We start from the raw sequence: 25,467 nt of genomic DNA on the forward strand, positions 1-25,467 counted from the left end.
CTCTTCGGCGCCGCGCCATCCTCTCTCAGCCGTGGCCGGATCATTTTGCTTCGGCCCGGCGCATGCGCGGGGCACGTCACCGACGTCATCGTGCACATCCGCCGAGCCGAAGAATGAAGATCCGGCCGCGACGAGAGAAGATGACGCCGCCGCGAAGAGAAGAAACGGAGCGGATGGGAGGTAAGTTTATTGTCATTTATTCTTATTTTCAGCGCTCATGTCCGCGGGGCAGGAGGGACCCGCTGCAGATTCTACATGTAGAATCCGTAGCGGGCCCGATTTTCCCCGTGGACATGAGCACCGGACTCATTGGTGAGTCACCAGGACACTCTTTGCGGGCCGGTCCGAGCTATTCAGCGGGCCGGATGTGGCCCGTGGGCCGTGCTTTGCCCAGGTCTGATCTAGAGGCTACTTTACAGCAAATATGCTGCAGGATACCATACGGAACCTGTATGCCTGCATGCCTCTCCGTATCACATCCTATATCCAAGTTAGAGGCGGTACAAAAGGATACTAGAGCCTCCATGCCTGCGTGTATCACATCTTGTATCCAAGGTAGAGGTGGTACAACAGGGTACTAGAACCTCCAAGCCCACCTGTATCACATCTTGTATCCAAGCTAGAGGTGGTACAACAGGGTACTAGAACCTCCATGCCCACCTGTATCACATCTTGTATCCAAGCTAGAGGCGGTACAACAGGGTACTAGAGCCTCCATGCCCACCCATATCACATCTTGTATCCAAGCTAGAGGCAGTACAACAGGGTACTAGAGCCTCCATGCCCACCCATATCACATCTTGTATACAAGCTAGAGGTGGTACAACAGGGTACTAGAGCCTCTATGCCCGCCTGTATCACATATTGTATCCAAGCTAGAGTTGGTACAACAGGGTACTAGAACTTCGATGCCCCCCACATCACATCTTGTATCCAAGCTAGAGCCGGTACAACAGGGTACTAAAGCCTCCATGCCCGCCTGTATCACATCTTGTATCCAAGCTAGAGATGGTACAACAGGGTACTAGAGCCTCTATGCCCACCCATATCACATCTTGTATATAAGCTAGAGGCGGTACAACAGGGTACTAGAGCCTCTATGCCCACCCATATCACATCTTGTATATAAGCTAGAGGCGGTACAACAGGGTACTAAAGCCTCCATGTCCCCCATATCACATCTTGTATCCCAGCTAGCGGCGGTACAACAGGGTACTAAAGCCTCCATGTCCCCCATATCACATCTTGTATCCCAGCTAGCGGCGGTACAACCGGGTACTAGAGCCTCCCTACGAGGGGTCGGTTCGCCATAATAAATGCCCCCTTTGCTCTGATATTGGAATCACTTATAACGTTACAATCACATAAGTTTCATCCTATTCTGACAACTCTTTCTAGCTGCTTGATTATTTTTTTTTGACAAAGAGGGCATTTCTCTTCTTCTCCTTCTTGTTATTCCGGTAATTTCCAGAAGATGGCGCGCCGTAACCAAGTCTCTCCTCCTAATTCCAGCAGAGTCCAGCAGGTGGTGCGTTAATTGCTAGGAACCGAGTATTCCACATCACAAGACATGAGGCTGGAGGAACAAGCAGCAAGAAGGGGGGGAGGTTGTTGCAGGATGCAGCAATAGCAACAGCAGCAGGAAAGATGGATGGGATGTAAATGCCAAACCTAGAGCAGGAATCCCTGCAAGGATCTGCGTCCAGAAGCCTCCCCTCGAGCTGCCCCTGTCTCCAGGCTGAATTGCAGGAATCCTGGGCTTCAAGAAAATATAGCAGCATTTGCAAAAAAAAAAAAAAAAAAGGAGGTTTGCTTAGGAGACAGCTGGATGTAAGGCTGTGACATCTGCCTGTTCCCCTCCTTTGTGCGATTCCCAGGAGAGGAGAGATCACAGAGACTGCTCTACTGCCTTATATCTCCTACTATGGATAAGAATGATCCCAGTGTCCGAATCTAAATGGAAATCTTCCCGGGATCGAGAGATGTAGCGATCCAGGATCTTGCCCTGTGCCGTGCATCCATGTAATTCATCGCCACCTCCTTGCCTTGTTTTCCTATATTCTTGCCTTCCGTCCACTGTTGTATTTTTTATTCTAATTCCCTATTAAGCTGCGGAGGGATGTTTGTCCATACGTGGTGGGATCTGAACACGCTGATTATTTTCCTTGGGCTTCTGTCACGAGTCGTGCCTGATTGAGGACACAAGATCCAGGCTTTGGGAGGAATTACATCCTGTTCTTTGATTAAAAAAAAAAATAACAACAACAGATTGCACAAGGGGGGAACCAAGCAAGACGAGAGGAGAACATATGATCACGAGGAGAACCGCATCTTCAGCCTGCTGAGGGACCAGGGATGCACCTGTCCTGGAGGATCTCATAGGGCTTTTGGATTTGGGGTTGGTGGCTGTGTCTGCTGATGCTGCAGTTGGCCTTCGGGCCTCCTGTTCAATGTTCTTCTTCTAGGTCTTGTGGACCTCGGACCTATTGAAGAAACATCTGGTGCGGCGTTGAGGAGAACCTTCTTAGGATGTTTTCCTAGATGTCTACAGAGGTGTTCCAACTAATCTGGTTTTGGGGCCTGGAAATTTGAAGACGTGGCCATGAACTCGAAGGAAAGGGGAGCATAACCCAAAGAAGATGAGTGTCGGCCATGGTTGATGGTCTTGAATAAGCCATGGACCTAGAATCTTGGGTCTGAGAGGTTCTGAGATCTTTTTGTAGGCACCTAGAAGATCTACCAGCAATAGAATCTATGGCCAAGATGCCCCGGAACCGGGCCTTTTCGGAGCCCGAATACTCAGCCGAGTATTCGGCGGACTATTCGGTCAGCTTACCCTCAGACCCGGAGCATGGCGTGGGGCGGACACATGAAGTGACGGTCCGAAGCTCGGGCTGTTGCCTCTGCTTGCCGAAGTTTATGCGTCTGACGTTTGCTCCAGAGTCATTGGAAAACCTCTATCAGACCTATTTTCGCCGACAGCGCCATGAGACGCTGCTGGTTCTGGTGGTCTTCGCTGCTCTTTTTGACTGCTATGTCATCGTCATGTGCGCTGTGGTGTACACCCAAGACAAGTTGCCTTCGACCTTGGTGGCCGTGGTTGGGTTGTTGGCGCACCTTCTTCTGTTTGTCCTATGCAAGTTTGGGTTGCTGCCGGACCGCATCTCCCGCAAGTTTGTCCCTTACATTCTTTGGATATTGATTGCCGCACAGATTTTCTCCTACCTTGGCCTTAACTTTGCTCATTTCCACGAGGCCAGTGACACGGTCGGCTGGCAGGCCTTTTTCGTGTTCTCGTTCTTCATTACGTTGCCCCTGCGTCTCACCCCCATTGTCCTGATCACCACCGTATCCTGCGGAATACACACGTTAGTGCTGGGAGTCACCATCGCCCAACAACAACAGGGTTCTATGAATACCAACGCGCTGTTACGCCAGGTAAGTGCACGATTAATGCTTGCTGGGAGTCCTGATGGACTTACCTGTTGGTGGTAAGTCAGACCAGCAGAAATTATGCAAAATGGATAAATTATAGAGGCATTTACAGGTCAATCAAGTGTGTTTTTGCGTTCTACCACATGTCACGGTTTGTGTCCAAGCTCTGATCTTGGGGGCCATGCTTATTTGTAGCATGTATATGGGCTAGGATATGTAGGTGGGTTATTCATCATCCTTGGATGTCCTCCATGAAGACTAACTCTACCAATAGTGTAACACAAACTTTGTGTCTGTCCTGTTCTCTCCTAAATTAACTTTATTATCATAATTCACGAGGGTCCCTTTAACGTAACCCTCCAGTTTGGGGGAAAAAATTCTGTCTGGGACAGAAGGAGGAAGGCGGTATATTACCTGCAGTAGTTCTTCCCTGCCGCCCCTCTGACCCGCCAGTTCTGGGCCCCGTTTTCAGCCATCTGAGGTGGCCGCAGCAATTTCCTAACTATCTAATGCACAATGTGAACTGCTTTCTGATTGGCCATAGCTGATCATGTGATCAGCTCTGGCCAATCAGAGAGCAGGTATAGTGCATTGATAGTCTAAAACTACCAATGCACTTTGGGGGTTAGGTAGTCTGAAGATTACATCGGCTATCATGAAAAGTCGAAAATGGGACCCAGATCTAGTGGATCGGAGGGACAGCAGAGAAAAACTGCAGGTAATATCCGGACAGGATTCTGTTTTAGAAGTGGGCTGTCCCTTTAATATATAGTCATATTACAATTACATAAAGGACATGTTATAAATTACACTCATATAAAGGGGTCCCCTGGAACAGGTTACGGTTCCAACTACAATTCAGTCCCCATGGGCTGTTCTAGGAGGGGCACTGCTTGTTCATTCAAGCCCTGCCCACGAGGATGCTCTGTATATAGAAATCTATGAATCAGATGTATGTATACGGCCAATCGTATCTCCTGTGCTCGTTCAGATGGTCGTATTTGCGCCGCGTATTGTGTGTGGAACACCCACTGAATAGTTTTTTTTTTCATATGATGTTTAATTGTGTGAAAAAATACACAGTATATCCTAATTTGGTGCTTATTACGCAGGCATTGAAGTGAATTGGTCAGTGCAAATTTAGCCCATAGCAGCCAATCCGAACGCAGATTTCATTTCTGAAACTGCTGTGGTAAAATACAAGCTGTGTTGTGATTGGTTGCTATGGAGAACAAAGGCAGTTTTGATAAATAAGGCCTACAGTGTATAGGAATTATGAGTACGACTGCTACTCCGTTATTTTATCCGCTCCCCAGAGAGCCCCTTAAAGTTCTGCAACTTTTTGTATTTGGGGGTTACAAGACTGTAATAAGTAGAGCATGGATGAAATAAGATGATTACAGGCTGAGCGCCTCCTTATCTTCTAGTATGTTGGGGTCTCCCATGTGGAGGAAAAAAAGAAAATCTTGTATTGACTTTTAGTCATTTTTGGTAATTTTATCATGCGAGGCTCAAACAACAAACCTCCATGTGAAAAAAGGACGGGCCGGATGTGAGATCTGTTGCAATATAAGTGGGAATCTCTGGAATTTGCTTTTGGAACTGTTAATGTTTACATTTTTTTTTGCAGAAAACATTTTTTTAAATTTTCTTTTTGATTTGTTTTTTGTCCTATTTTTTTTGTTTTAATTTTAAATTTCAATTTTTTTTAAAATGTGATTTAACCTCTTCCTGAAATCCACATGGCTGTAGATGTACTAACTGCACATTCCCACATATAGTATATGGCCTCCACAACATATGTGGGTTCAGGAGATAACGCTGATCTCAACTGTTAACCCTTTAAAAATTCCGCTGTCCCTTCTGACAGTGGCATTTGAATGTCCCCATAGTTTGGGATTTAAATGTCCTGAACAAGCCCCACCGTGATAAGATTGAGGGGATGCCATCCCGGGGTCATAGCAGCCTGGGGGCTTCTGAAGCACCCCAGGGCTGCCGCGTAAGTCTGCCTAATAATATGTGCCTGTAGCAAGTCTTTAATAGGAAGCCTGTTAAAACGCAGTATAATGCAATACTGTAGTATTGCATTATACTGTATGAGTGATCCAATGCTTGCAAGTTCAAATCCCCTATGGGACCTTTCACAATTAGTCCACGTGGACATTTCTGCGTCGCAGCGTTATCCCTATAGGTTAAAATCTGCGTGTTTTTACATCAAAGCAGCAAGATTACATTTCGCAGAGGAAAGGTTTTCTGCTGCGGAATTACGGCCGTCTTGTGGAATCGTGGTTGCGGATTTGTAACATATGGGACGTGTGATTCTGCAATTGAAGTAAAAAAATATATGTATTTGCATTTGGCATGCCGTTGCTAGGCGATGACGCGGGTACCTGCGGCCTATCTGCAATGTCAATTTCGGGTGGCCCGCAGGTGTGGCAGCAGCCTTATAGCTGAACTCTACGCATGCTCCTACATGGCATAGATTTCAGACTGGCACACAGAAGCGCCAACAGATGCATCTCTTAGGGCTCGGTCACATCAGCGTTCGGAGATTCCATTATTCTGTTCCGCTCGGGGACATTGGGCCTTAGCCAAACGGATCTGTCTTATGAAGAGAACTGAACGGCACTGAATGGACCCCATTGACCATAATGGGGTCCGGTCAATTTCTGACCAGCAGTCCAGCATTTTGCCAGAATTCGCAGGACGACATGGCGCTGCTTGCTGCGCTATTTTTTCCTGTTTTTTTTTAGCGGGAATCAGCAATGGATGCTCCAAACTTCCGATAGCGATGTGAACGAGCCCTTAAAGGGGTTTTCTGGGCAAAAAGTATTGATGATCATCATTAGTTAGTCTCTAGAGACCCACCCCTGGCGATGAGCTGATTGCCCGACCTGTGGTCCATGCAGTAAGCTGCACATGCCTCATACAGGACGGCAGTGGGAGCTGAAGCGGCTATTATACTTCCCCGGTGCTGGAGGTGGGAGTGTCGGAAGTGTTATAGCCGAGCGGCTGGCAATCCTTAGGGCAGTAAATCAATGGTTTTTGCCATTCCTTTAATACACCCGTCACACTTACATTGGCGCAAGCTTTACTTAGATCAGCAAATGAGATGCCATGTTACGAAAATATGCCCTATGCTGCCCGTAGACGTCAATCATTGGTACGTAGAAGCGAGGGGGCCCCCTGTTATAGTGCCAGGATGGTCATCCTGATCTGAGGGTCTTCACCCCTTTCCATGACCCTTGGGCAGGTTCCTCACACCCTTGTTTGTAGTTCCTCTGCTGGCCCCCAGTTTCCAAGGGCCCCATAGCAGCCATGTTGAGCTCTCATGTCCCCTATGTAGCGCCCTCTATATTCCAGTCAACAACATTGATTTCAATAGATTTGTTCACACGAGCTTATTTTGCCCATTTTACTCCACATGTTCTGTTTTCATGTGTATTATGCAGGAAAATAGCGCATATTAATTAAACTAATTAAACTTAATTGCCCACTGAAATCAATGGGAGCATGCTGGTGTTACACAGGGCATGTGGGTGAAAAGCACGATGCCCATTGTGCGAATACGCAGCGTCCGTGCAGCGGTCTGTATAAAGCCTGACGCGAGCCTCCACAGGTTCAGCATGCATCTCCCAGACATCCTGCGCTCCTTCCACTGTAGGCCTATGAGATCAGCACTCTCTTTCTGCATCTCCCAAACCAAGCGGACGTATGACGGGTCTGTGATACGGGACGTAACATACGGATGAGATCGACGGGTGAGAGTTACCCGTATATTTGTAGTCCCCGGCGTCATGGGGGGTTCACCGGCAGATAATCTAGAATAAACTAGGTTTTCATGAAGTTTAGGGTGTGTGCGTTCAGTTTGGCGTGGTCATCGGAGTCTCCACCAGTATGATGGCTCTTGTGTACCGACTATCCTGTTGTCACTGATCTTCTCAGTAGTCTCGGCCATTGTTCCCAGCAGCCTTTGCAGTATATATCCCGCAGACAAATTACGCCGACCGTAACGGCTCAGTTGGAAACATTCGACATTGCATTCGGGAAACTCTTGGCGAAGCGGTGGAATCCCTTTGCCGGTGGCCGCTTTACATCCTTCTCCAACTGCAGTCGGTGACAAACGTCGCACGGATATCCAAATTCACTATTGTACGACATTGCGGTAAAATGTGTCGGCGCCGATCGCCAAATGCTTCTGCAGGCGCCGCTTGTCTTGTATGTTAGTGATAACTACAGCAGAGGTGATCAGCAGCCACATCCATGAGTTCCAAAGCATTCTCCATCTGCGGCACGGAGGGGGCCCGAAGCGTCTCGACATCCTCTGTAATAGAGTAAAAAATATAAAAAAGAATCTTTTTCCTGGCTGCGCTCCGTCCAGAGACCTCCGAGTAAATAGGGAATCAGCTTCCAAAACCAATAATGTTGGTAAGCCAAGTTTTTTAATCCCATACAAATTAAAACATACAATAATAAAAAACAGGTTTAAAGTACCTCTACTAATGGGTTATGATATCCTCTGTGCTGCTCTGGACCTCCTGTAAGCCCTGCATTTCCTGACATCCTCTGTGCTGCTGCCCCCCGGCGCGGGTCATGGAGGGGACATGGAAACATCTCCTGATATCCTCTGCACTCCTGCCCCCCGGCGCGGGTCACGAATGTCTCCTGACATCCTCTGTGCTGCTGTCCCTCGGCACGGGTCACGGAGGGGACATGGAACGTCTCCTAACATCCTCTGTGCTGCTCTGGACCTCCTGTAAGCCCGCCATCTCCTGAATCCTCTGTGCTGCCACCCCCCGGCGCGGGTCATGGAGGGGACATGGAACGTCTCCTGACATCCTTTGCACTACTGCCCCCTGATGCAGGTCACGAAACGTCTCCTGACATCCTCTGTGCTGCTGCCCCCCGACGCAAGTGATGGAGGGGACATGGAATGTCTCCTGAGATCCTCTGTGCTGCTGTCCCTTGGCGCGGGTCATGGGGGGGTCACAAAACGTCTCCTGACATCCTCTGTTGTGCTGCCCCCCGCCTCAGGTCACGGAGGGGACATGGAACGTCTCCTGATATCCTTTGTGCTGCTGCCCTCTGGCGCAGATCACGGAGGGGACATGGAAAGTCTTCTGACATCCTCTGTGCTGCTGCCCCCCGGCGCGGGTCACAGAGGGGACATGAAATGTCTCCTGACATCCTTGGTACTGCTGTCCCCCTGCTCGGGTCACAGAAGGGACATGGAACGTCTCCTGACATCCTCTGTGCTGCTCTGGACCTTCTGTAAGCCCGGTATCTCCTGACATCCTCTGTGCTGCCGCCCCCCAGCGCGGATCACGGAGGGGACATGGAATGTTTACTGACATCTTCTGTGCTGCTGCCCCCTGATGCGGGTCACGGAGGGGACATGGAACGTCTCCTGACATCCTCTGTGCTGCACCGGACCTCCTGTAAGACCGGCATCTCCTGACATCCTCTGTGCTGCCGCCCCCAGGCATGGTACATGAAGGGGACATGAAACGTCTCTTGACATCCTCTGTGCTGCTGCTCCCCGCTGTGGGTCACGGAGGGGACATGGAATGTTTCCTGACATCCTCTGTGCTGCTGCTCTCAGCTTGGGTCAAGGAGGGTACATGGAACATCTCCTGACATCCTCTGTGCTGCTGCCTCCCGGCACGGATCATGGAGGGGACATGGAGCATCTCCAGACATCCTCTGTGCTGCTGCCCCCCAGTGCGGATCATGGAGGGTACATGGAACATCTCCTGACATCCTCTGTGCTACTGCCCCGCAGTGAGGGTCATAGAGGGAACTGGAGCATCTCCTGACATCCTCTGTGCAGCTTCCCACAGCGTGGGTCATGGAGGGGACATGGAGCATCTCCGGACATTCTCTGTGCTGCTGCAGCCCGGCACGGGTCATGGAATGTACATGGAACATCTCCTGACGTCCTCTGTGCTACTTCCCCCCAGTGCGGGTCATGCAGGGAACATGGAGCATCTCCTGACATCCTCTGTGCTGCTGCCCACAGCGTGGGTCATGGATGGGACATGGAGTATCTCCTGACATCCTCTGTGCTGCTGCCCTCCTGGGCGGGTCATGGAGGGGACATGGAGTATCTCCTGACTTCCTCTGTGCTGCTGCCCCTGGCGCGGGTCATGGAGCATCTCCTGACATCCTCCGTGCTGCTGCCCCCTGGCGCGGGTCATGGAGGGGACATGGAACATCTCCTGTCTTGTTGCTGCTTATTGGATGAATATTAATCTATAAGTTTTCAATCGTTAAACTTTCTAGAAAGAGACAGAAAAGAATCTAAAAACAAGATGTTTCCCCGGCAGAGCCGACGGCATGAAGGAGAGAAGGAGCCAGCTAGCGCCCCCTGTAGTCCAAGATATCCCCGCAGGGAGGTGCTGAGTAGTGTGTTGTAAAGGACAGTGGTGCAGGAAAACTGACAACCAGCAGCCTGAAGCAAAGATGTGCTGTATAGGTTGTCGGTTCCCCTACCAGACAGCTCTAAGGAGTTTTACTCAGCAGGGGGCGACAGAGAGCATGGGGTAAAAGAGAGATCAGTACCACACATGATACAAAAAATACAGTACAATGCGCATATGTGTGCCAAAGCGCAATGCCCACTGCATAAATATAGATGCACGTGTGTAAATATGCTTATGCCCGTGTGAAGCTGGAATTAGATAAACCGCTCAGCTGACTGTGCCACACAGCTCAGCAGACACACATGATCAGCTTAGATACACTGGCTTAGACTGCATGCACACGTGCGGGTCGGATTCCACATGCGGGAGTCCGCAGCAAAATCCAACCCTGTGCCCGGCCGGCATCCATGCGTACCTGTATTTTCTTCTTCTTTTCTGTACTGCGGATGGTCCGCACGGCTCACTGTGCCTGACCGATGGTGACCGTCTGTGGTCATCCGCAATACAGAAGAAATCAGGTACGCAGGGTCGCCGGCCGCGGTCAGAGACAAATCCCGCTGTGAGCTCCCATATGCAGAATCTGACGCGGTCGTGTGCGGTCGGCCTTAGAGCTCCCTCACACGGGCGTATGCGCCCAATGTCTTTTACGCACCGCTAATGATGTCTGCCATAATAATAGTGTAAGTGAAGGTGTATGAGAGCGTCGAGCCACTAATTACCCCCAGAGGGCGGGTATAGCACCTCCCAGGAGGGGCACCAGGACTCGTCTCCTCTACCAAGGGATGGAGATGTACAGTATAGAATGGGTTACCCTGGTGACAGAAGAGGGGGATCCACTGTGACATCATTAGAAGAGTTTCTCCGGGTCCCTGTACTGGTGCCGTCATTCACACGAGCGTGTTCGCGCAGCTAAAAAAAATTGTGACTATCAGAATCAATGGATTCCTATAGAAACGTTCAGATGAAAGAATTTTAGGCGCGAAAAAAAAAAATCGCACCTAAAATAATAGGACCTGCGCAGCTGAAATGCCCTGCTCCGTGCAAACATAGGACCTGACTAGAGATGAGCGAGTATACTCGCTAAGGCACATTCCTCCAGTGAGTAGTGCCTTAGCCGAGTATCTCCCCGCTCGTCGCTAAAGATTCGGGGGCCAACGGGGGGCGGGGAGGAACGGAGGGGAGATCTCTCTCTCCCGCTCTCCCCCCCGCCACAACTCACCTGTCACCCGTGCCGGCCCCTGAATCTTTAGAGACGAGCGGGGAGATACTCGGCTAAGGCACTACTCGCTCGAGGAATGTGCCTTAGCGAGTATACTCGCTCATCTCTAGACCTGATCTATCGTTGGTGCGCGAGGCGCAGGAGTCGCCATAGACTCCTATGGGAGCTGGAAAAAAGGGAGGGGGAGGGAGTGTCGCTGTGTCCAACGCTCGGACAAGACGGGGGTCTGTAGTTTAGACATTAGAAGTCATCGGGAGGATTTGTACCGACCGAGGGAATTCCGAACAGCAGTGCTTTGTTTCCTGCAATGCTTCGCTCCCGATTGTGTGAATGGGCAGTTTCACCGCTAATTAAGCTTTGGACTTGATTACAGGAAATCATCCATTCACACTATTAACTGCAATTTTTATTGCACAGGTAACTTCAGCGTGATTTTCATACTCATGTGAATGAGGCCTAACACGTGTAGCCTCTTTCTCCTCAGATGGTCATGTGATCTCGGTTCCGACCAGCTCAGATCTACTTGGGTTTGTGTGTTCAGTTTCTAGTCACTTTCTCAGTCCTTGTGATGCTATTACAAGGAACCTAACAGAGAAACTGCCTAGTAACTCCTGTCACCGATGATGATCACACAGCTTCTGTCACAGCTATAATAGAGGAGATCACAGCTCATCCTCCTGACTGTATACTTATGGTCTCTAGCTTATTTAGGTGAATATAGAAGCTAATGATAATTAAACTGTCCCCTCAGCAGGTAGAAATGGTATAGCCTAAACTAATGCTGTGCTGAAAATAAAGCCAAAATAAATCTCACTATCAAGGTGGTGCCTGGTAAGCATCTGACAGGGGGCTGCACTGCATGGAAGTGGCTACCATGAACAGAGGAGACCTCCAAAGTTTGACAGCCAATCAGGTAAAGGGGGCAAGGATAGAAAAATGTGTTTTTACCGGAGTGGCCCTTTAATCCTTACAAATTGTACAATTAGTGTAAAACAATAATCTAAGACATTTGGAGAGCCATGAAAAAAAATCGACTCCGTTGCTGAAGTTTTTGTACACTTGTGTGCATTGAAAAAGTCTACAAAAAAAAAGGCAATGCGAAAAAAACAGGACAGAACAGCAGAAAAAAATGTTCCGACTCCTGACATGTAGTGGAAAAATTGCGTACTGAAGCCCAAAACGAGCTGCGCTTAAGGGGTTAACTATTTTCCAGGCCATAGTATATATATATATTATCCTCCCTCATATTGGTTTGTTACTCAGGGGATCAGGACTAGTAAATATATGACTCAGTGCCTCCCGCTGTGTGAGGCCGTCCAACACTTCTAGGAAAGGTGATGCTGTCATTACCATGAAGCATTCGTGTCCCGAGCGGACGCGCGCCATTCATAGTCGTTAGTATAGAAATCCACATTCCTGCCAGGAAAACATCATCTCACATGTAACTCCGATCATCTGAGAGCGTATCGCACATAATGGGCTTAGATACAGCAGCTGAGCAGACGGCATCACACACAGCTTAGATACAATGGTTCTAAAGTATCACGTACAGCTTAGATACAATGGTTCTAAAGTATCACACACAGCTTAGATACAATGGTTCTGAAGTATCACACGCAGATTAGATACAATGGTTCTGAAGTATCACGTACAGCTGAGATACAATGGTTCTGAGGTATCACACGCAGCTTAGATACAATGGTTCTGAAGTATCACACACGATGGGCTGAGCGCTCGTTCACATCAGTGATTGGATCCTCCGTTGCCGATTTCCGCTGAAAACTAGGACAAATACTGTAGCAAGCTGCGCTATTTTGTCCTGTCAATTCCGGCATAATGCGTTTTGCAATACGCCCGTGTGAAGCCACCCTAATCAAGAGGAAAAAAACTGGTCACATGACCATCCATACACATCCCATTTATACCAAATACATTAATAAATAAAGCAAAACATATTTAATAATGTTGTGTTAGACGCTAGTGACGGATACTGCCGCATACCCCAGCCTACTGAGGGAGGAAACAAAAAACACACATTAGTAACATAACACATTTATACACATATGTATACCCTTACCCACACCCCGCACCCAGACACTACAACCCGACCCTTTACCCAGTCCCTATACCCCAGTCCCTACACCCAGACCCTATACCCCAGTCCCTAAACCCCAGACCCCGCACCCAGCTTCTACAATCAGTCCCTACACCCGAGACCCTATACCCCAGACCCGCACCCAGCTCCTACCAGTCTCTCTACCCCAGTCCACACACCCAGCTCCTACAAAAGTCCCTATACCCCAGATCCGCACCCAGCTCCTACAACCAGTCCCTAAACCCCAGACCCCGCACCCAGCTTCTACAATCAGTCCCTACACCCGAGACCCTATACCCCAGACCTGCAGCCAGCTCCTACAACCAGTCCCTCTACCCCAGTCCATACACCCAGCTCCTACAAAAGTCCCTATACCCCAGACCCGCACCCAGCTCCTACCAGTCCCTCTACCCCAGTCCACACATCCAGCTCCTTCAAAAGTCCCTATATCCCAGATCCGCACCCAGCTCCTACAACCAGTCCCTAAACCCCAGACCCCGCAACCAGCTTCTACAATCAGTCCCTACACCCGAGACCCTATACCCCAGACCCGCAGCCAGCTCCTACAACCAGTCCCTCTACCCCAGTCCATACACCCAGCTCCTACAAAAGTCCCTATAGCCCAGAGCCGCACCCAGCTCCTACAACCAGTCCCTAAACCCCAGACCCCGCATCCAGCTTCTACAATCAGTCCCTACACCCGAGACCCTATACCCCAGACCCGCAGCCAGCTCCTACAACCAGTCCCTCTACCCCAGTCCATACACCCAGCTCCTACAAAAGTCCCTATAGCCCAGAGCCGCACCCAGCTACTACAACCAGTCCCTATACCCCAGACCCGCACCCAGCTCCTACAACCAGTCCCTAAACCCCAGACCCCGCACCCAGCTCCTACAATCAGTCCCTACACCCCAGACCCTATACCCCAGACCCGCACCCAGCTCCTACAACCAGTCCCTACATCCAAGACCCTATACCCCAGCTCCTACAACCAGTCCCTATACCCCAGACCCGCAGCCAGCTCCTACAATCAGTCCCTGTACCCCAGACCCCGCACCTAGCTCCTACAACCAGTCCCTATACCCCAGTCCCCACACCCAGCTCCTACAAAAGTCCTTATATCCCAGACCCCACACCCAACTCCTACAACCAGTCCCTATACCCCAGACCCCGCACGCAATTCCTACAACCAGTCCCTAAACCCCAGACCCCGCACCCAGCTCCTACAATCAGTCCCTACACCCCAGACCCTATACCCCAGACCCGCACCCAGCTCCTACAACCAGTCCCTACATCCAAGACCCTATACCCCAGCTCCTACAACCAGTCCCTATACCCCAGACCCGCAGCCAGCTCCTACAATCAGTCCCTGTACCCCAGACCCCGCACCTAGCTCCTACAACCAGTCCCTATACCCCAGTCCCCACACCCAGCTCCTACAAAAGTCCTTATATCCCAGACCCCACACCCAACTCCTACAACCAGTCCCTATACCCCAGACCCCGCACGCAATTCCTACAACCAGTCCCTATACCCCAGACCCTATACCCCAGACCCGCAGCCAGCTCCTACAACCAGTCTCTCTACCCCAGTCCATACACCCAGCTCCTACAAAAGTCCCTATACCCCAGACCCGCACCCAGCTACTACAACCAGTCCATAAACCACAGACCCCACACCCAGCTTCTACAATCAGTCCCTACAACCGAGACCCTATAACCCAGACCCGCACCCAGCTCCTACAACTAGTCCCTCTACCCCAGTCCATACACCCAGCTCCTACAAAAGTCCTTATAGCCCAGAGCCGCACCCAGCTACTACAACCAGTCCCTAAGCCCCAGACCCCGCACCCAGCTCCTACAATCAGTCCCTACACCCGAGACCCTATACCCCAGACCCGCACCCAGCTCCTACAACCAGTCCCTACATCCAAGACCCTATACCCCAGCTCCTACAACCAGTCCCTATACCCCAGACCCACCCCCAGCTACTACAGTCAGTCCCTATACCCCAGACCCCGCACCTAGCTCCTACAACTAGTCCCTATACCCCAGTCCCCACACCCAGCTCCTACAAAAGTCCTTATATCCCAGACCCCGCACCCAGCTCCTACAACCAGTCCCTACACCCAGCTCCTACAATCAGTCCCAACACCCGAGACCCTATACCCCAGACCCGCACCCAGCTCCTACAACCAGTCCCTACATCCAAGACCCTATACCCCAGACCCAGCACCCAGCTACTACAACCAGTCGCTATACCCCAGACCCGCACCCAGCTCCTACAACCAGTCCCTATACCCCAGACCCCGCACGCAATTCCTACAACCAGTCCCTATACCCCAGACCCCGCACCCAGCTCCTACAACCAGTCCCTACACCCAGCTCCGACAATCAGTCCCTACACCCGAGACCCTATACCCCAGACCCGCACCCAGACACTACAACCCGACCCTTTACCCAGTCCCTATACCCCAGTCCCTACACCCAGACCCTATATCCCAGTCCCTAAACCCCAGACCCCGCACCCAGCTTCTACAATCAGTCCCTACACCCTAGACCCTATACCCCAGACCCGCACCCAGCTCCTACCAGTCTCTCTACCCCAGTCCACACACCCAGCTCCTACAAAAGTCCCTATACCCCAGATCTGCACCCAGCTCCTACAACCAGTCCCTAAACCCCAGACCCCGCACCCAGCTTCTACAATCAGTCCCTACACCCGAGACCCTATACCCCAGACCTGCAGCCAGCTCCTACAACCAGTCCCTCTACCCCAGTCCATACACCCAGCTCCTACAAAAGTCCCTATACCCCAGACCCGCACCCAGCTCCTACCAGTCCCTCTACCCCAGTCCACACACCCAGCTCCTACAAAAGTCCCTATATCCCAGATCCGCACCCAGCTCCTACAACCAGTCCCTAAACCCCAGACCCCGCAACCAGCTTCTACAATCAGTCCCTACACCCCAGACCCTATACCCCAGACCCGCAGCCAGCTCCTACAACCAGTCCCTCTACCCCAGTCCATACACCCAGCTCCTACAACCAGTCCCTAAACCCCAGACCCCGCATCCAGCTTGTACAATCAGTCCCTACATCCAAGACCCTATACCCCAGCTCCTACAACCAGTCCCTATACCCCAGACCCGCAGCCAGCTCCTACAATCAGTCCCTGTACCCCAGACCCCGCACCTAGCTCCTACAACCAGTCCCTATACCCCAGTCCCCACTCCCAGCTCCTACAAAAGTCCTTATATCCCAGACCCCACACCCAACTCCTACAACCAGTCCCTATACCCCAGACCCCGCACGCAATTCCTACAACCAGTCCCTATACCCCAGACCCTATACCCCAGACCCGCAGCCAGCTCCTACAACCAGTCCCTCTACCCCAGTCCATACACCCAGCTCCTACAAAAGTCCCTATACCCCAGACCCGCACCCAGCTACTACAACCAGTCCATAAACCACAGACCCCACACCCAGCTTCTATAATCAGTCCCTACACCCGAGACCCTATAACCCAGGCCCGCACCCAGCTCCTACAACTAGTCCCTCTACCCCAGTCCATACACCCAGCTCCTACAAAAGTCCTTATAGCCCAGAGCCGCACCCAGCTACTACAACCAGTCCCTATACCCCAGACCCGCACCCAGCTCCTACAACCAGTCCCTAAACCCCAGACCCCGCACCCAGCTCCTACAATCAGTCCCTACACCCGAGACCCTATACCCCAGACCCGCACCCAGCTCCTACAACCAGTCCCTACATCCAAGACCCTATACCCCAGCTCCTACAACCAGTCCCAATACCCCAGACCCACCCCCAGCTACTACAGTCAGTCCCTATACCCCAGACCCCGCACCTAGCTCCTACAACTAGTCCCTATACCCCAGTCCCCACACCCAGCTCCTACAAAAGTCCTTATATCCCAGACCCCGCACCCAGCTCCTACAACCAGTCCCTACACCCAGCTCCTACAATCAGTCCCAACACCCGAGACCCTATACCCCAGACCCGCACCCAGCTCCTACAACCAGTCCCTACATCCAAGACCCTATACCCCAGACCCAGCACCCAGCTACTACAACCAGTCGCTATACCCCAGACCCGCACCCAGCTCCTACAACCAGTCCCTATACCCCAGACCCCGCACGCAATTCCTACAACCAGTCCCTATACCCCAGACCCCGCACCCAGCTCCTACAACCAGTCCCTACACCCAGCTCCAACAATCAGTCCCTACACCCGAGACCCTATACCCCAGACCCGCACCCAGCTCCTACAACCAGTCCCTACATCCAAGACCCTATACCCCAGACCCAGCACCCAGCTCCTACAACCAGTCCCTATACCCCAGACCCGCACCCAGCTACTACAACCAGTCCCTATACCCAGACCCCACACCTAGCTCCTACAACCAGTTCCTATACCCCAGACCTGCACCCAGCTACTACAACCAGTCCCTATACCCCAGACCCAGCAACCAGCTCCTACAACCAGTCTCTATACCCCAGACCCGCACCCAGCTACTACAACCAGTCCCTACATCCAAGACCCTATACCCCAGACCCAGCACCCAGCTCCTACAACCAGTCCCTATACCCAAGACCCGCACCCAGCTACTACAACCAGTCCCTATACCTCAGACCCTGCACCTAGCTCCTACAACCAGTCCCTATACCCGAGACCCCGCACCTAGCTCCAACAACCAGTCCCTATACCCCAGACCCAGCACCCAGCTCCTACAACCAGTCCCTATACCCCAGACCCGCACCCAGCTACTACAACCAGTCCCTATACCCCAGACCCCGCACCGAGCTCCTACAAAAGTCCCTATACCCCAGTCCCCACACCCAGCTCCTACAAAAGTCCTTATATCCCAGACCCAGCACCCAGCTCCTACAACCAGTCACTACACCGAGCTTCTACAACCAGACCCTATACTCCAGACCTTGCACCCAAGACCCTGCAACCAGACCCCGCACCCAGCCCCGCACCCTGCTTAAAACATCTACCAAACATATTTATAAAATATACAAAGAATAAAATAAATACAGATATGTACTAAGGTACAAAGAGGGTTTTTTTTTCTTCCCCTTTCTCCTGTCCCCTCCACAGTGTACCAAGCAACTCCCCTTGACACATAATATAATAGCAACCACCCAAAAAACACATAATACACATAGTACACAATAAGACATAATACATTGCCTCCATAACACCAATATCTCATGACCTAAATACTACTCACCACTAGGGGGTTTTAGGGGGGCCCCCAACCAGAAACCACCCCCCACATCCACCATCTTTGTAGTAGAGCCACACATAACCAAGCAATTCCCTTAATTTGGGCACACCGCAGGGTCACTCTGGGGCCACCTGATGCTGGATGACCCCTCATCATTTCCACCACCTTCCTAGAATGCTTGGGAATGTTGGATCACTCCCCTACACGAGGCCCACCGTAGGGCCTTTCTGGGGGCCATCTGATGCAGAATGACACCCCCACCCCCCTTCACACACACCTTCTCTGTCTCCTTTTTTGTAGGATTACAATGTGTTTAGTGGCAGGGGCAGGGCTGAAGGCCGTCCCGTGTGTACGGCCGGAAGTTCAGTTTCCGGCAGGACCCCTTCTGGAAACCTCATTGTCAGACACTACTAGTTTATGCCCCTCTCTCCTCCTGGTACTACAAACCAAGAGGGGGGTCTATCTGCATAGAGCACACATTAGCAGGGTCCAGGTTGGGTCAAACAAGGGGGCTACCCATGGATTTACCGCCTTCTCCTGGTTGAAAGGCTTGCCCTGGGAGGTTGACATACCTGTAACCCACCTGGGTATTCTTTTTGCCACATTCTTAGCCTGGGAGTCTCATTCAGGGAGGTCATTCCGAAAACTAAGACCCTCCAGGGGATTCCAGGTGCTTTTTATGCGCCATTATTCTTCCTCCCGGGCCGCTGTCATCGCCTTCTTTCGCAGAGGAGACCGAGCTTGAAATGACAGTAACTTGCCCGGCTGGAAGCTCACTGCACAGGGACTGCTAACTATCTACAGTTCTCCATCTGCATGTTGGACACTGTATCCTTCATATCATCACATGCCTCAGCCAGACCCGAATGAGACCCTTCAAACTGGTCATCCTTCCGCAGCTTCTCCTAAAAGGGGAATTCTCTTTTTAACTCTGGAACAGCAGTGTCTCCAGTCCTTGATGGTAGGACCACGTCTACACCAGAAGCACCTGGCCTGACTTCGGGAGGGCCTTTGCTGGAACTCCTTATAGCCGAGGTCCCAGAGGACTGCCATCCCTCACTCTGGTTTGCCTGATGGCCACCTTGGGCAATCTCCAGGAGGGATGCAGGAAACATCTGACTCCTACATAATCTCCTCAATCCCTCCTGGGTTGCCATACATAAGCACCCTCTACCGGCCTGCCCCAGAGAGTGGGGTAGCGGGTCTCCCTCTAAACATAGGCCAAGACCTCACCCTCCCCGGGGCAATAGACAGCAAAAGTCCCAGGCCCTGAAGGTGCAGCTGCCGAGGCACAAGGCACACCACTGAGGAGATGGCGGGGTAGTTGTCAGGGATGTCACGGTGGCACTACTAACTCCTCCCTGGAGGGACGCGTGTGACACTCGACCAAGGCACTGACAGGCCTCTCCAAACAATGATAGGGTAGCGGTTACCTGAAAAAATAATGTAGTGGACTGGAAGAATCTTGTCACAGGTGATGCCACCGTTCCTTACTCCGTAGGATATCCGACGGGAAAAATAAGAGAGTCCACCCAAAGTTAACTTGAGAAGCTGAGTTGCTGGGAATGGTCAGCAACTGGAACTTTACTTACAGATAGATTATCTGGATACACACTTACAATTCTTTGTGGGAATTTCACACAAAAGTCCAGGAAGATCAAAGATGGAGGTCAGGGAGGAAGAACACAGGATGACACCGGGCCTACAGTCAAGTTATCTGTATGACTCCGCTCCTGGACGCACACACTCCGGAGGAGGACAGAACACTCAACTGACACTCACTTGCTGACTGTTTCAGGACACTGCACGGTGGAACTTTTTTCTCTTCTCACTCTCTTTCTAAGGGCGGACACCCACTGGCATTTTTTTCTCTATTGCGCTGCGTGAGCAAGTAAAAACACTCGCCTCGCAGCACGAGAAAAAAGCCGGGATGACGCCGGGATATCGCCAGTCTTTTTAATGGGGCCAGCGGCAGCAGCGCTAGCCCCATTAAAAAGACAGGGAGAATACCGGGGACTTCTGCCTCAGCTGTCACAGCTGTGGCAGAAGTGCAGCATGCTATCCCACAAACCACTACTTTCAATGGGACAGGCAGCAGCGCCGATCCCATTGAAAGCAATAGGATAGTATGCTGCACTTCTGCGACAGCTGTGACAGAAGTCCGCGGTATTCTCTCTATCTTTCCAATGGGCCTAGCGCTGCTGCTGCTGGCCCCATTGAAAAGACTGGCGATATCCTGGCATCATCCCAGCGTCCTTCTTGCGCTGCGAGGCGAGTGTTTTCACTTGCTCTCGCAGCGCAAGAGAGAATAAAATGCCAGTGGGTGTCCAGCCTTACGGTAGGAATCCTGGAATTAGACCCTCAGGGAAACCTCTCTTCCTCTTGCATTCTTCACCACATGAGGGTTGAAGGTACCCCCATGTGGCCTGTACTCTCCCTCCGCACACTACCATTGAAGAAAATGGTACTCCTTCCCTCCCCTCCTGCACTCACATATATAACTTGAATACTCATGTGACAACACAAATGGTTACATATTCCAGACATATCCCAGATATTCACAGACATTAACCTCTTCCATGCTGCAGCTGAGTAATACACATAACTGGTGTAACAGACAATTTGCATTGTGCATCCACACTGAAGATATGACATGTGTAACAAATACAAGAGAGTTATGGAGGGGCCAGACATAGGTATTTTGGGCAACTACAGAGGTAAGTGTAGTGGCCCAGACTTATAGGCCACTTCAGAATGTCTTTCATGGTTGTCTTGTGCCTTTGTATTGTCTGCAACTTCTGTGTACAGAAAGTATGTTTTATACCTCTGCAGCACTGCAATGGTTAATGTCTGTAAATGTATCTTTTTGTGTAGTGAGTCTGTGGTCACATGACCATGCTATATAGTAGTAATGTTTGCAGAGTGTGAGTGTAGTCAAAAAGTCAGAACGGCAGAGTCAGGAGAGTAGAGAGTGAGAGGTAGTCGGTGCAAGTGAGGAAGCAAGCAAGTCTGCCTGGCGCTCTTCAGAGCAGGGCATGAGAGAGTCTAGGCCGCTTTTAAAGAACCCATGCCTTGCCTTACTAAGGCCCAGAATGGAGGAGGCCGAAAGGATGGCCTAATGACTGTTTGTGGACTACAACTTTCAGGAATTCGCAGCCTAACGAGTGAGTCTTGACAGGTCGAGAGTTTGGAAGGAAGAGAAGTGTGTTGTGTCGGGAGCGGAGCTACACAGATAACTAAGACTGTGGACCCGATATTCATCCTGTGTTCTGCCTCCCTGCCTCATTACCTGTTCTACTTGTACCATTGAACTGTTATTGTTGGAGTTTGCAAGTAAAGCAACATTGCAGACCATTCCCGGCATTCTTTTCAACTGTACTCTGTGCGTGTGGACTATCATTTCACCATACAGCTTCACCGCAGAGGTAGGTACGGTGGCGTCACCCGTGACACAAGGACTAAGAGATAATCTATTCTGTGGGTTATCCCTCCAATTTGCCCTTTTTTCAAGCCTCCCCCTCAGGCGCCATGGACACGTCTCTGGATACCCTCTGGGTGGGAGACAGTAGTGCCACCATGACAAGGCCTGCGGCTCATCCCCGCTGTCTCCTAAGGCCCCCTGCAAATTTATTGGCGGTTTTTCGCGCTGAATTTCCGCCCGTGGAAGCTGCCATAGGATTGCGTTAGAAAACGCAATCCTAGGCAGTCGGCCGCGATTTGTCTGCGCAAAATCACGTGCAGAAAACAAATCACGGCATGCTCTATTTCTGTGCGGGGCTCTGTGAGCCCCACACAGAAATGTTACTCCCCGTCCGCCAGCTACGGTCTGCGCATGCGCCGGCTGCCCGGCAGCCTGTACATCAAAGAGCCAGAGCTGCGGGAGCAGGTGAGTGCCGCTCTGGTCTCTGCAGGGGCTCGGGTCGGGTCCCACTGCGAGAATTCTCGCAGCTGGATCCGACCAGGCTGTCTGCAGGCGGCCTAAAGCTAGGGAAGGGGGGTCAGGAAGTGAGGGGGTGGATACAACAACTCAGCAGACAGTATCACACATCCCAGGTTTGAATACAGTGGTTTACTGGATAGTATAAAACATACCGTGTTTCCCTGAAAATAAGCCCTACCCTGATTTTTTGCGATTTTTAGGGAGGCATGATATAAGCCTTCCCTGAAAATAAGTCCTAGCTCCATTTTGAGAAATACATTACCTAGCAGGCTTGGTCAGCGACTTTCCGGCTGCTCCCTGGAGCTTCGCCGTGCTTCTTGCAGTCCTTGGCCGCCGACAGAAGATCACTTCCTGGTTACAGGATTCATAAATCCTACTTCCAGGAAGCGATGGCTCTAATTGGTTCTCAAGCGCTGCTCAACCAACCAATGCAGCGCTTGCTGAACCAACACGACGGCTGTGATTGGTTCATCGACCGCTGCATTGATTGGCTGAGCCGCGACAATGAATGGGCAATTCATAAATCGCACCTCTGCAACGCGATGGCTGTGATTGATTCTGCAACCACCGCTCACGTCCCGTAGCCAGGAAGTGATCTTCTGTTGGCAGGCGATGACTGCAAGAAAGGAGGCGGAGCTCCAGAGCGCAGCAGGAGGGACGTGAACTGAGCTTGCTAGGTAAGTAAAATAAGACCTAGTGCCTCTTTTGGGGCAAAAATTAACATAGGACAGGGTCTTATTTTCAGGGAAACACGGTAATAGGCTTAGAATGATAGGCTTAGATAGTATCATTCATGCCAGGATTAGATACACTGGTGTAGCAGGCAGTTTAACATATATCCATAGATAGCCCAATACACCGCTACGCTGGCACAGGATGAAAAGGGGGAATTTGTGGCTGGCACACATTGTAATTAGAAAAATTATGGATGACACTGCCTTTAACAGGGGCATCTGAGAGATACAGGCCATAACAAGGGCATCTATAGCTGGCACATGCTGCATAACAGGGCATTCAACGAGGCCACTGGTGGCTGGAGCAGGCTGTGTGGGGGGTATCAGAGGATGACACTCTCTAAAAGGCATTTGCAGATGGGTCAGGCCATAGTGAGGGCATCCGACAGTGGCATTTGTGGCTGGCACTAGAGATGAGCGAACGTGTTCTTAACGAACACTTACGCACCCAGACACCGGCTTATCCGAGGACTTCAGTGTCCGCGCGTAAGTATTCGGCCGGCGCCGGGCGGCGGGGGGAGGTGCGGCGGCGCGGGCGGCAGCAGCGGGGAACAGGGGGGAGCCCTCTCTCTCTCCCTCTCCCCCCCACTCCCCGCCGCACCCCCCCGCGCTGCCACGGCGACCCCCGAACTTTTTTCGCCCGAGCACGGAATTGCTCGCAAAGTTCGGTGCTCGGGTGAAAAGGGGCGGAGCCGAACACGTTCGCTCATCTCTAGCTGGCACCTAACAAATCATCCCAGGAAACCTGCATGGGGCACAATTGTATACCTGCTAATCAGAGGGGCCATGGCTACAAAACCTCATGCCCAACACTCACCTGTAAATAAATGTCCATGGAGGAATATCTCCAGTTTACTGTTTACTGCTGTTTTCCTCTGGAGTGTAAATATTCCCTGGCGTGGCGTGTAGCGGGCGCCGTATATATCTTCACATGTAATTCCTCTAAAATCAACAGCAAACTGATAGGCTTAGATACAGTGTGAGGGAGTTTCAAATCTTTCCCCCAGCTCCCTCATCTGAGGCTGGCCCCCTGAATGGCCCCAATAGTAATAATGGCCCTGTCAGTGGCCCGAGTAGTAGTAATGCCCCCATTATTGAGTCCAGTAGTATTAGTGACCCCCTTAGTGTCCCCAGTAGTGATAGTGATCACATAGTAGCCCCAGTAGTAACAGTGCCCTGTTAGTGGCCCCAGTAGTAATAGAACCCCGGTTATTGAGTCCAGTAGTATTAGTGACCCCCTTAGTGGCCCCAGTAGTAATAGTGACCACATAGTGGCCCAAATAGTAACAGTGCCCTGTTAGTGGCCCCAGTAGTAGTAGAACGTCCGTTATTGAGTCCAGTAGTATTAGTGACCCCCTTAGTGGCCCCAGTAGTAATAGTGACCACATAGTGTCCCCAGTAGTAACAGTGCCCTGTTAGTGGCCCCAGTAGTAGTAGAACCCCCGTTATTGAGTCCAGTAGTAATAGTGACCCCCTTAGTGGCCCCAGTAGTAATAGTGACCCCCATAGTGACCCGAGTAGTAACTGTGCATAGTGGCCCCAGTAGTAATAGTGACTGCATAGTGGTCAGAGTAGTAACAGTGCCCCTGTTAGTGGCCCCAGTAGTAATAGTGACCCCATTGTGGTCAGAGTAGTAACAGTGCCCCTGTTAGTGGCCCCAGTAGTAATAGTGACCACATAGTGTCCCCAGTAGTAACAGTGCCCTGTTAGTGGCCCCAGTAGTAGTAGAACCCCCGTTATTGAGTCCAGTAGTAATAGTGACCCCCTTAGTGGCCCCAGTAGTAATAGTGACCCCCATAGTGACCCGAGTAGTAACTGTGCATAGTGACCCCAGTAGTAATAGTGACTGCATAGTGGTCAGAGTAGTAACAGTGCCCCTGTTAGTGGCGCCAGTAGTAATAGTGACTGTATAGTGATCCCAATAGTAATAGTAACTGCATAGTGATCAGAGTAGTAACAGTGCCCCTGTTAGAGGCCCCAATAATTAATAGTGACTGCATAGTGCCCCCAGTAGTAATAGTGACCCCGTAGTGGCCCGAGTAGTAACAGTGGCTCTGTTAGTGACCCCAGTAGTAATAGTGACTGCATAGTGGCCCGAGTAGTAACAGTGGCTCTGTTAGTGACCCCAGTAGTAATAGTGACTGCATAGTGGCCCTAGTAGTAACAGTGGCTCTGTTAGTGACCCCAGTAGTAATAGTGACTGCATAGTGGCCCTAGTAGTAGCAGTGCCCCTGCTAGTGGCCCCAGTAGTAGTAGTGAGGCCCATAATGGCCCCAGTAGTAATAGTAATCCCAATGGTGGCCCCAGTAGTCATAGTGCCCCCCCCCCCCCCGCAGTGCACTCAGTAGTAATAGTGGCCCTCATAGTGG

General features: G+C 51.2%; 1 protein-coding gene across 1 annotated transcript in view; it reads left to right on the forward strand.

The window, feature by feature from the left end:
* Positions 1–1,841: 1,841 nt before the first annotated feature.
* Positions 1,842–25,467, forward strand: part of ADCY3 (adenylate cyclase 3) — a 145,460-nt gene continuing 121,834 nt past the window's right edge. Inside the window, exon 1 of the mRNA XM_066594769.1 lies at positions 1,842–3,438. Within this exon, the coding sequence (XP_066450866.1) occupies positions 2,755–3,438 (684 nt within the window). The 5' untranslated portion in view covers positions 1,842–2,754. The remainder of the gene's footprint in view (positions 3,439–25,467) is intronic.

Source organism: Eleutherodactylus coqui, chromosome 1 (genome assembly GCF_035609145.1).
Source record: "Eleutherodactylus coqui strain aEleCoq1 chromosome 1, aEleCoq1.hap1, whole genome shotgun sequence".
Classification (NCBI taxonomy): Eukaryota; Metazoa; Chordata; class Amphibia; order Anura; family Eleutherodactylidae; genus Eleutherodactylus; species Eleutherodactylus coqui.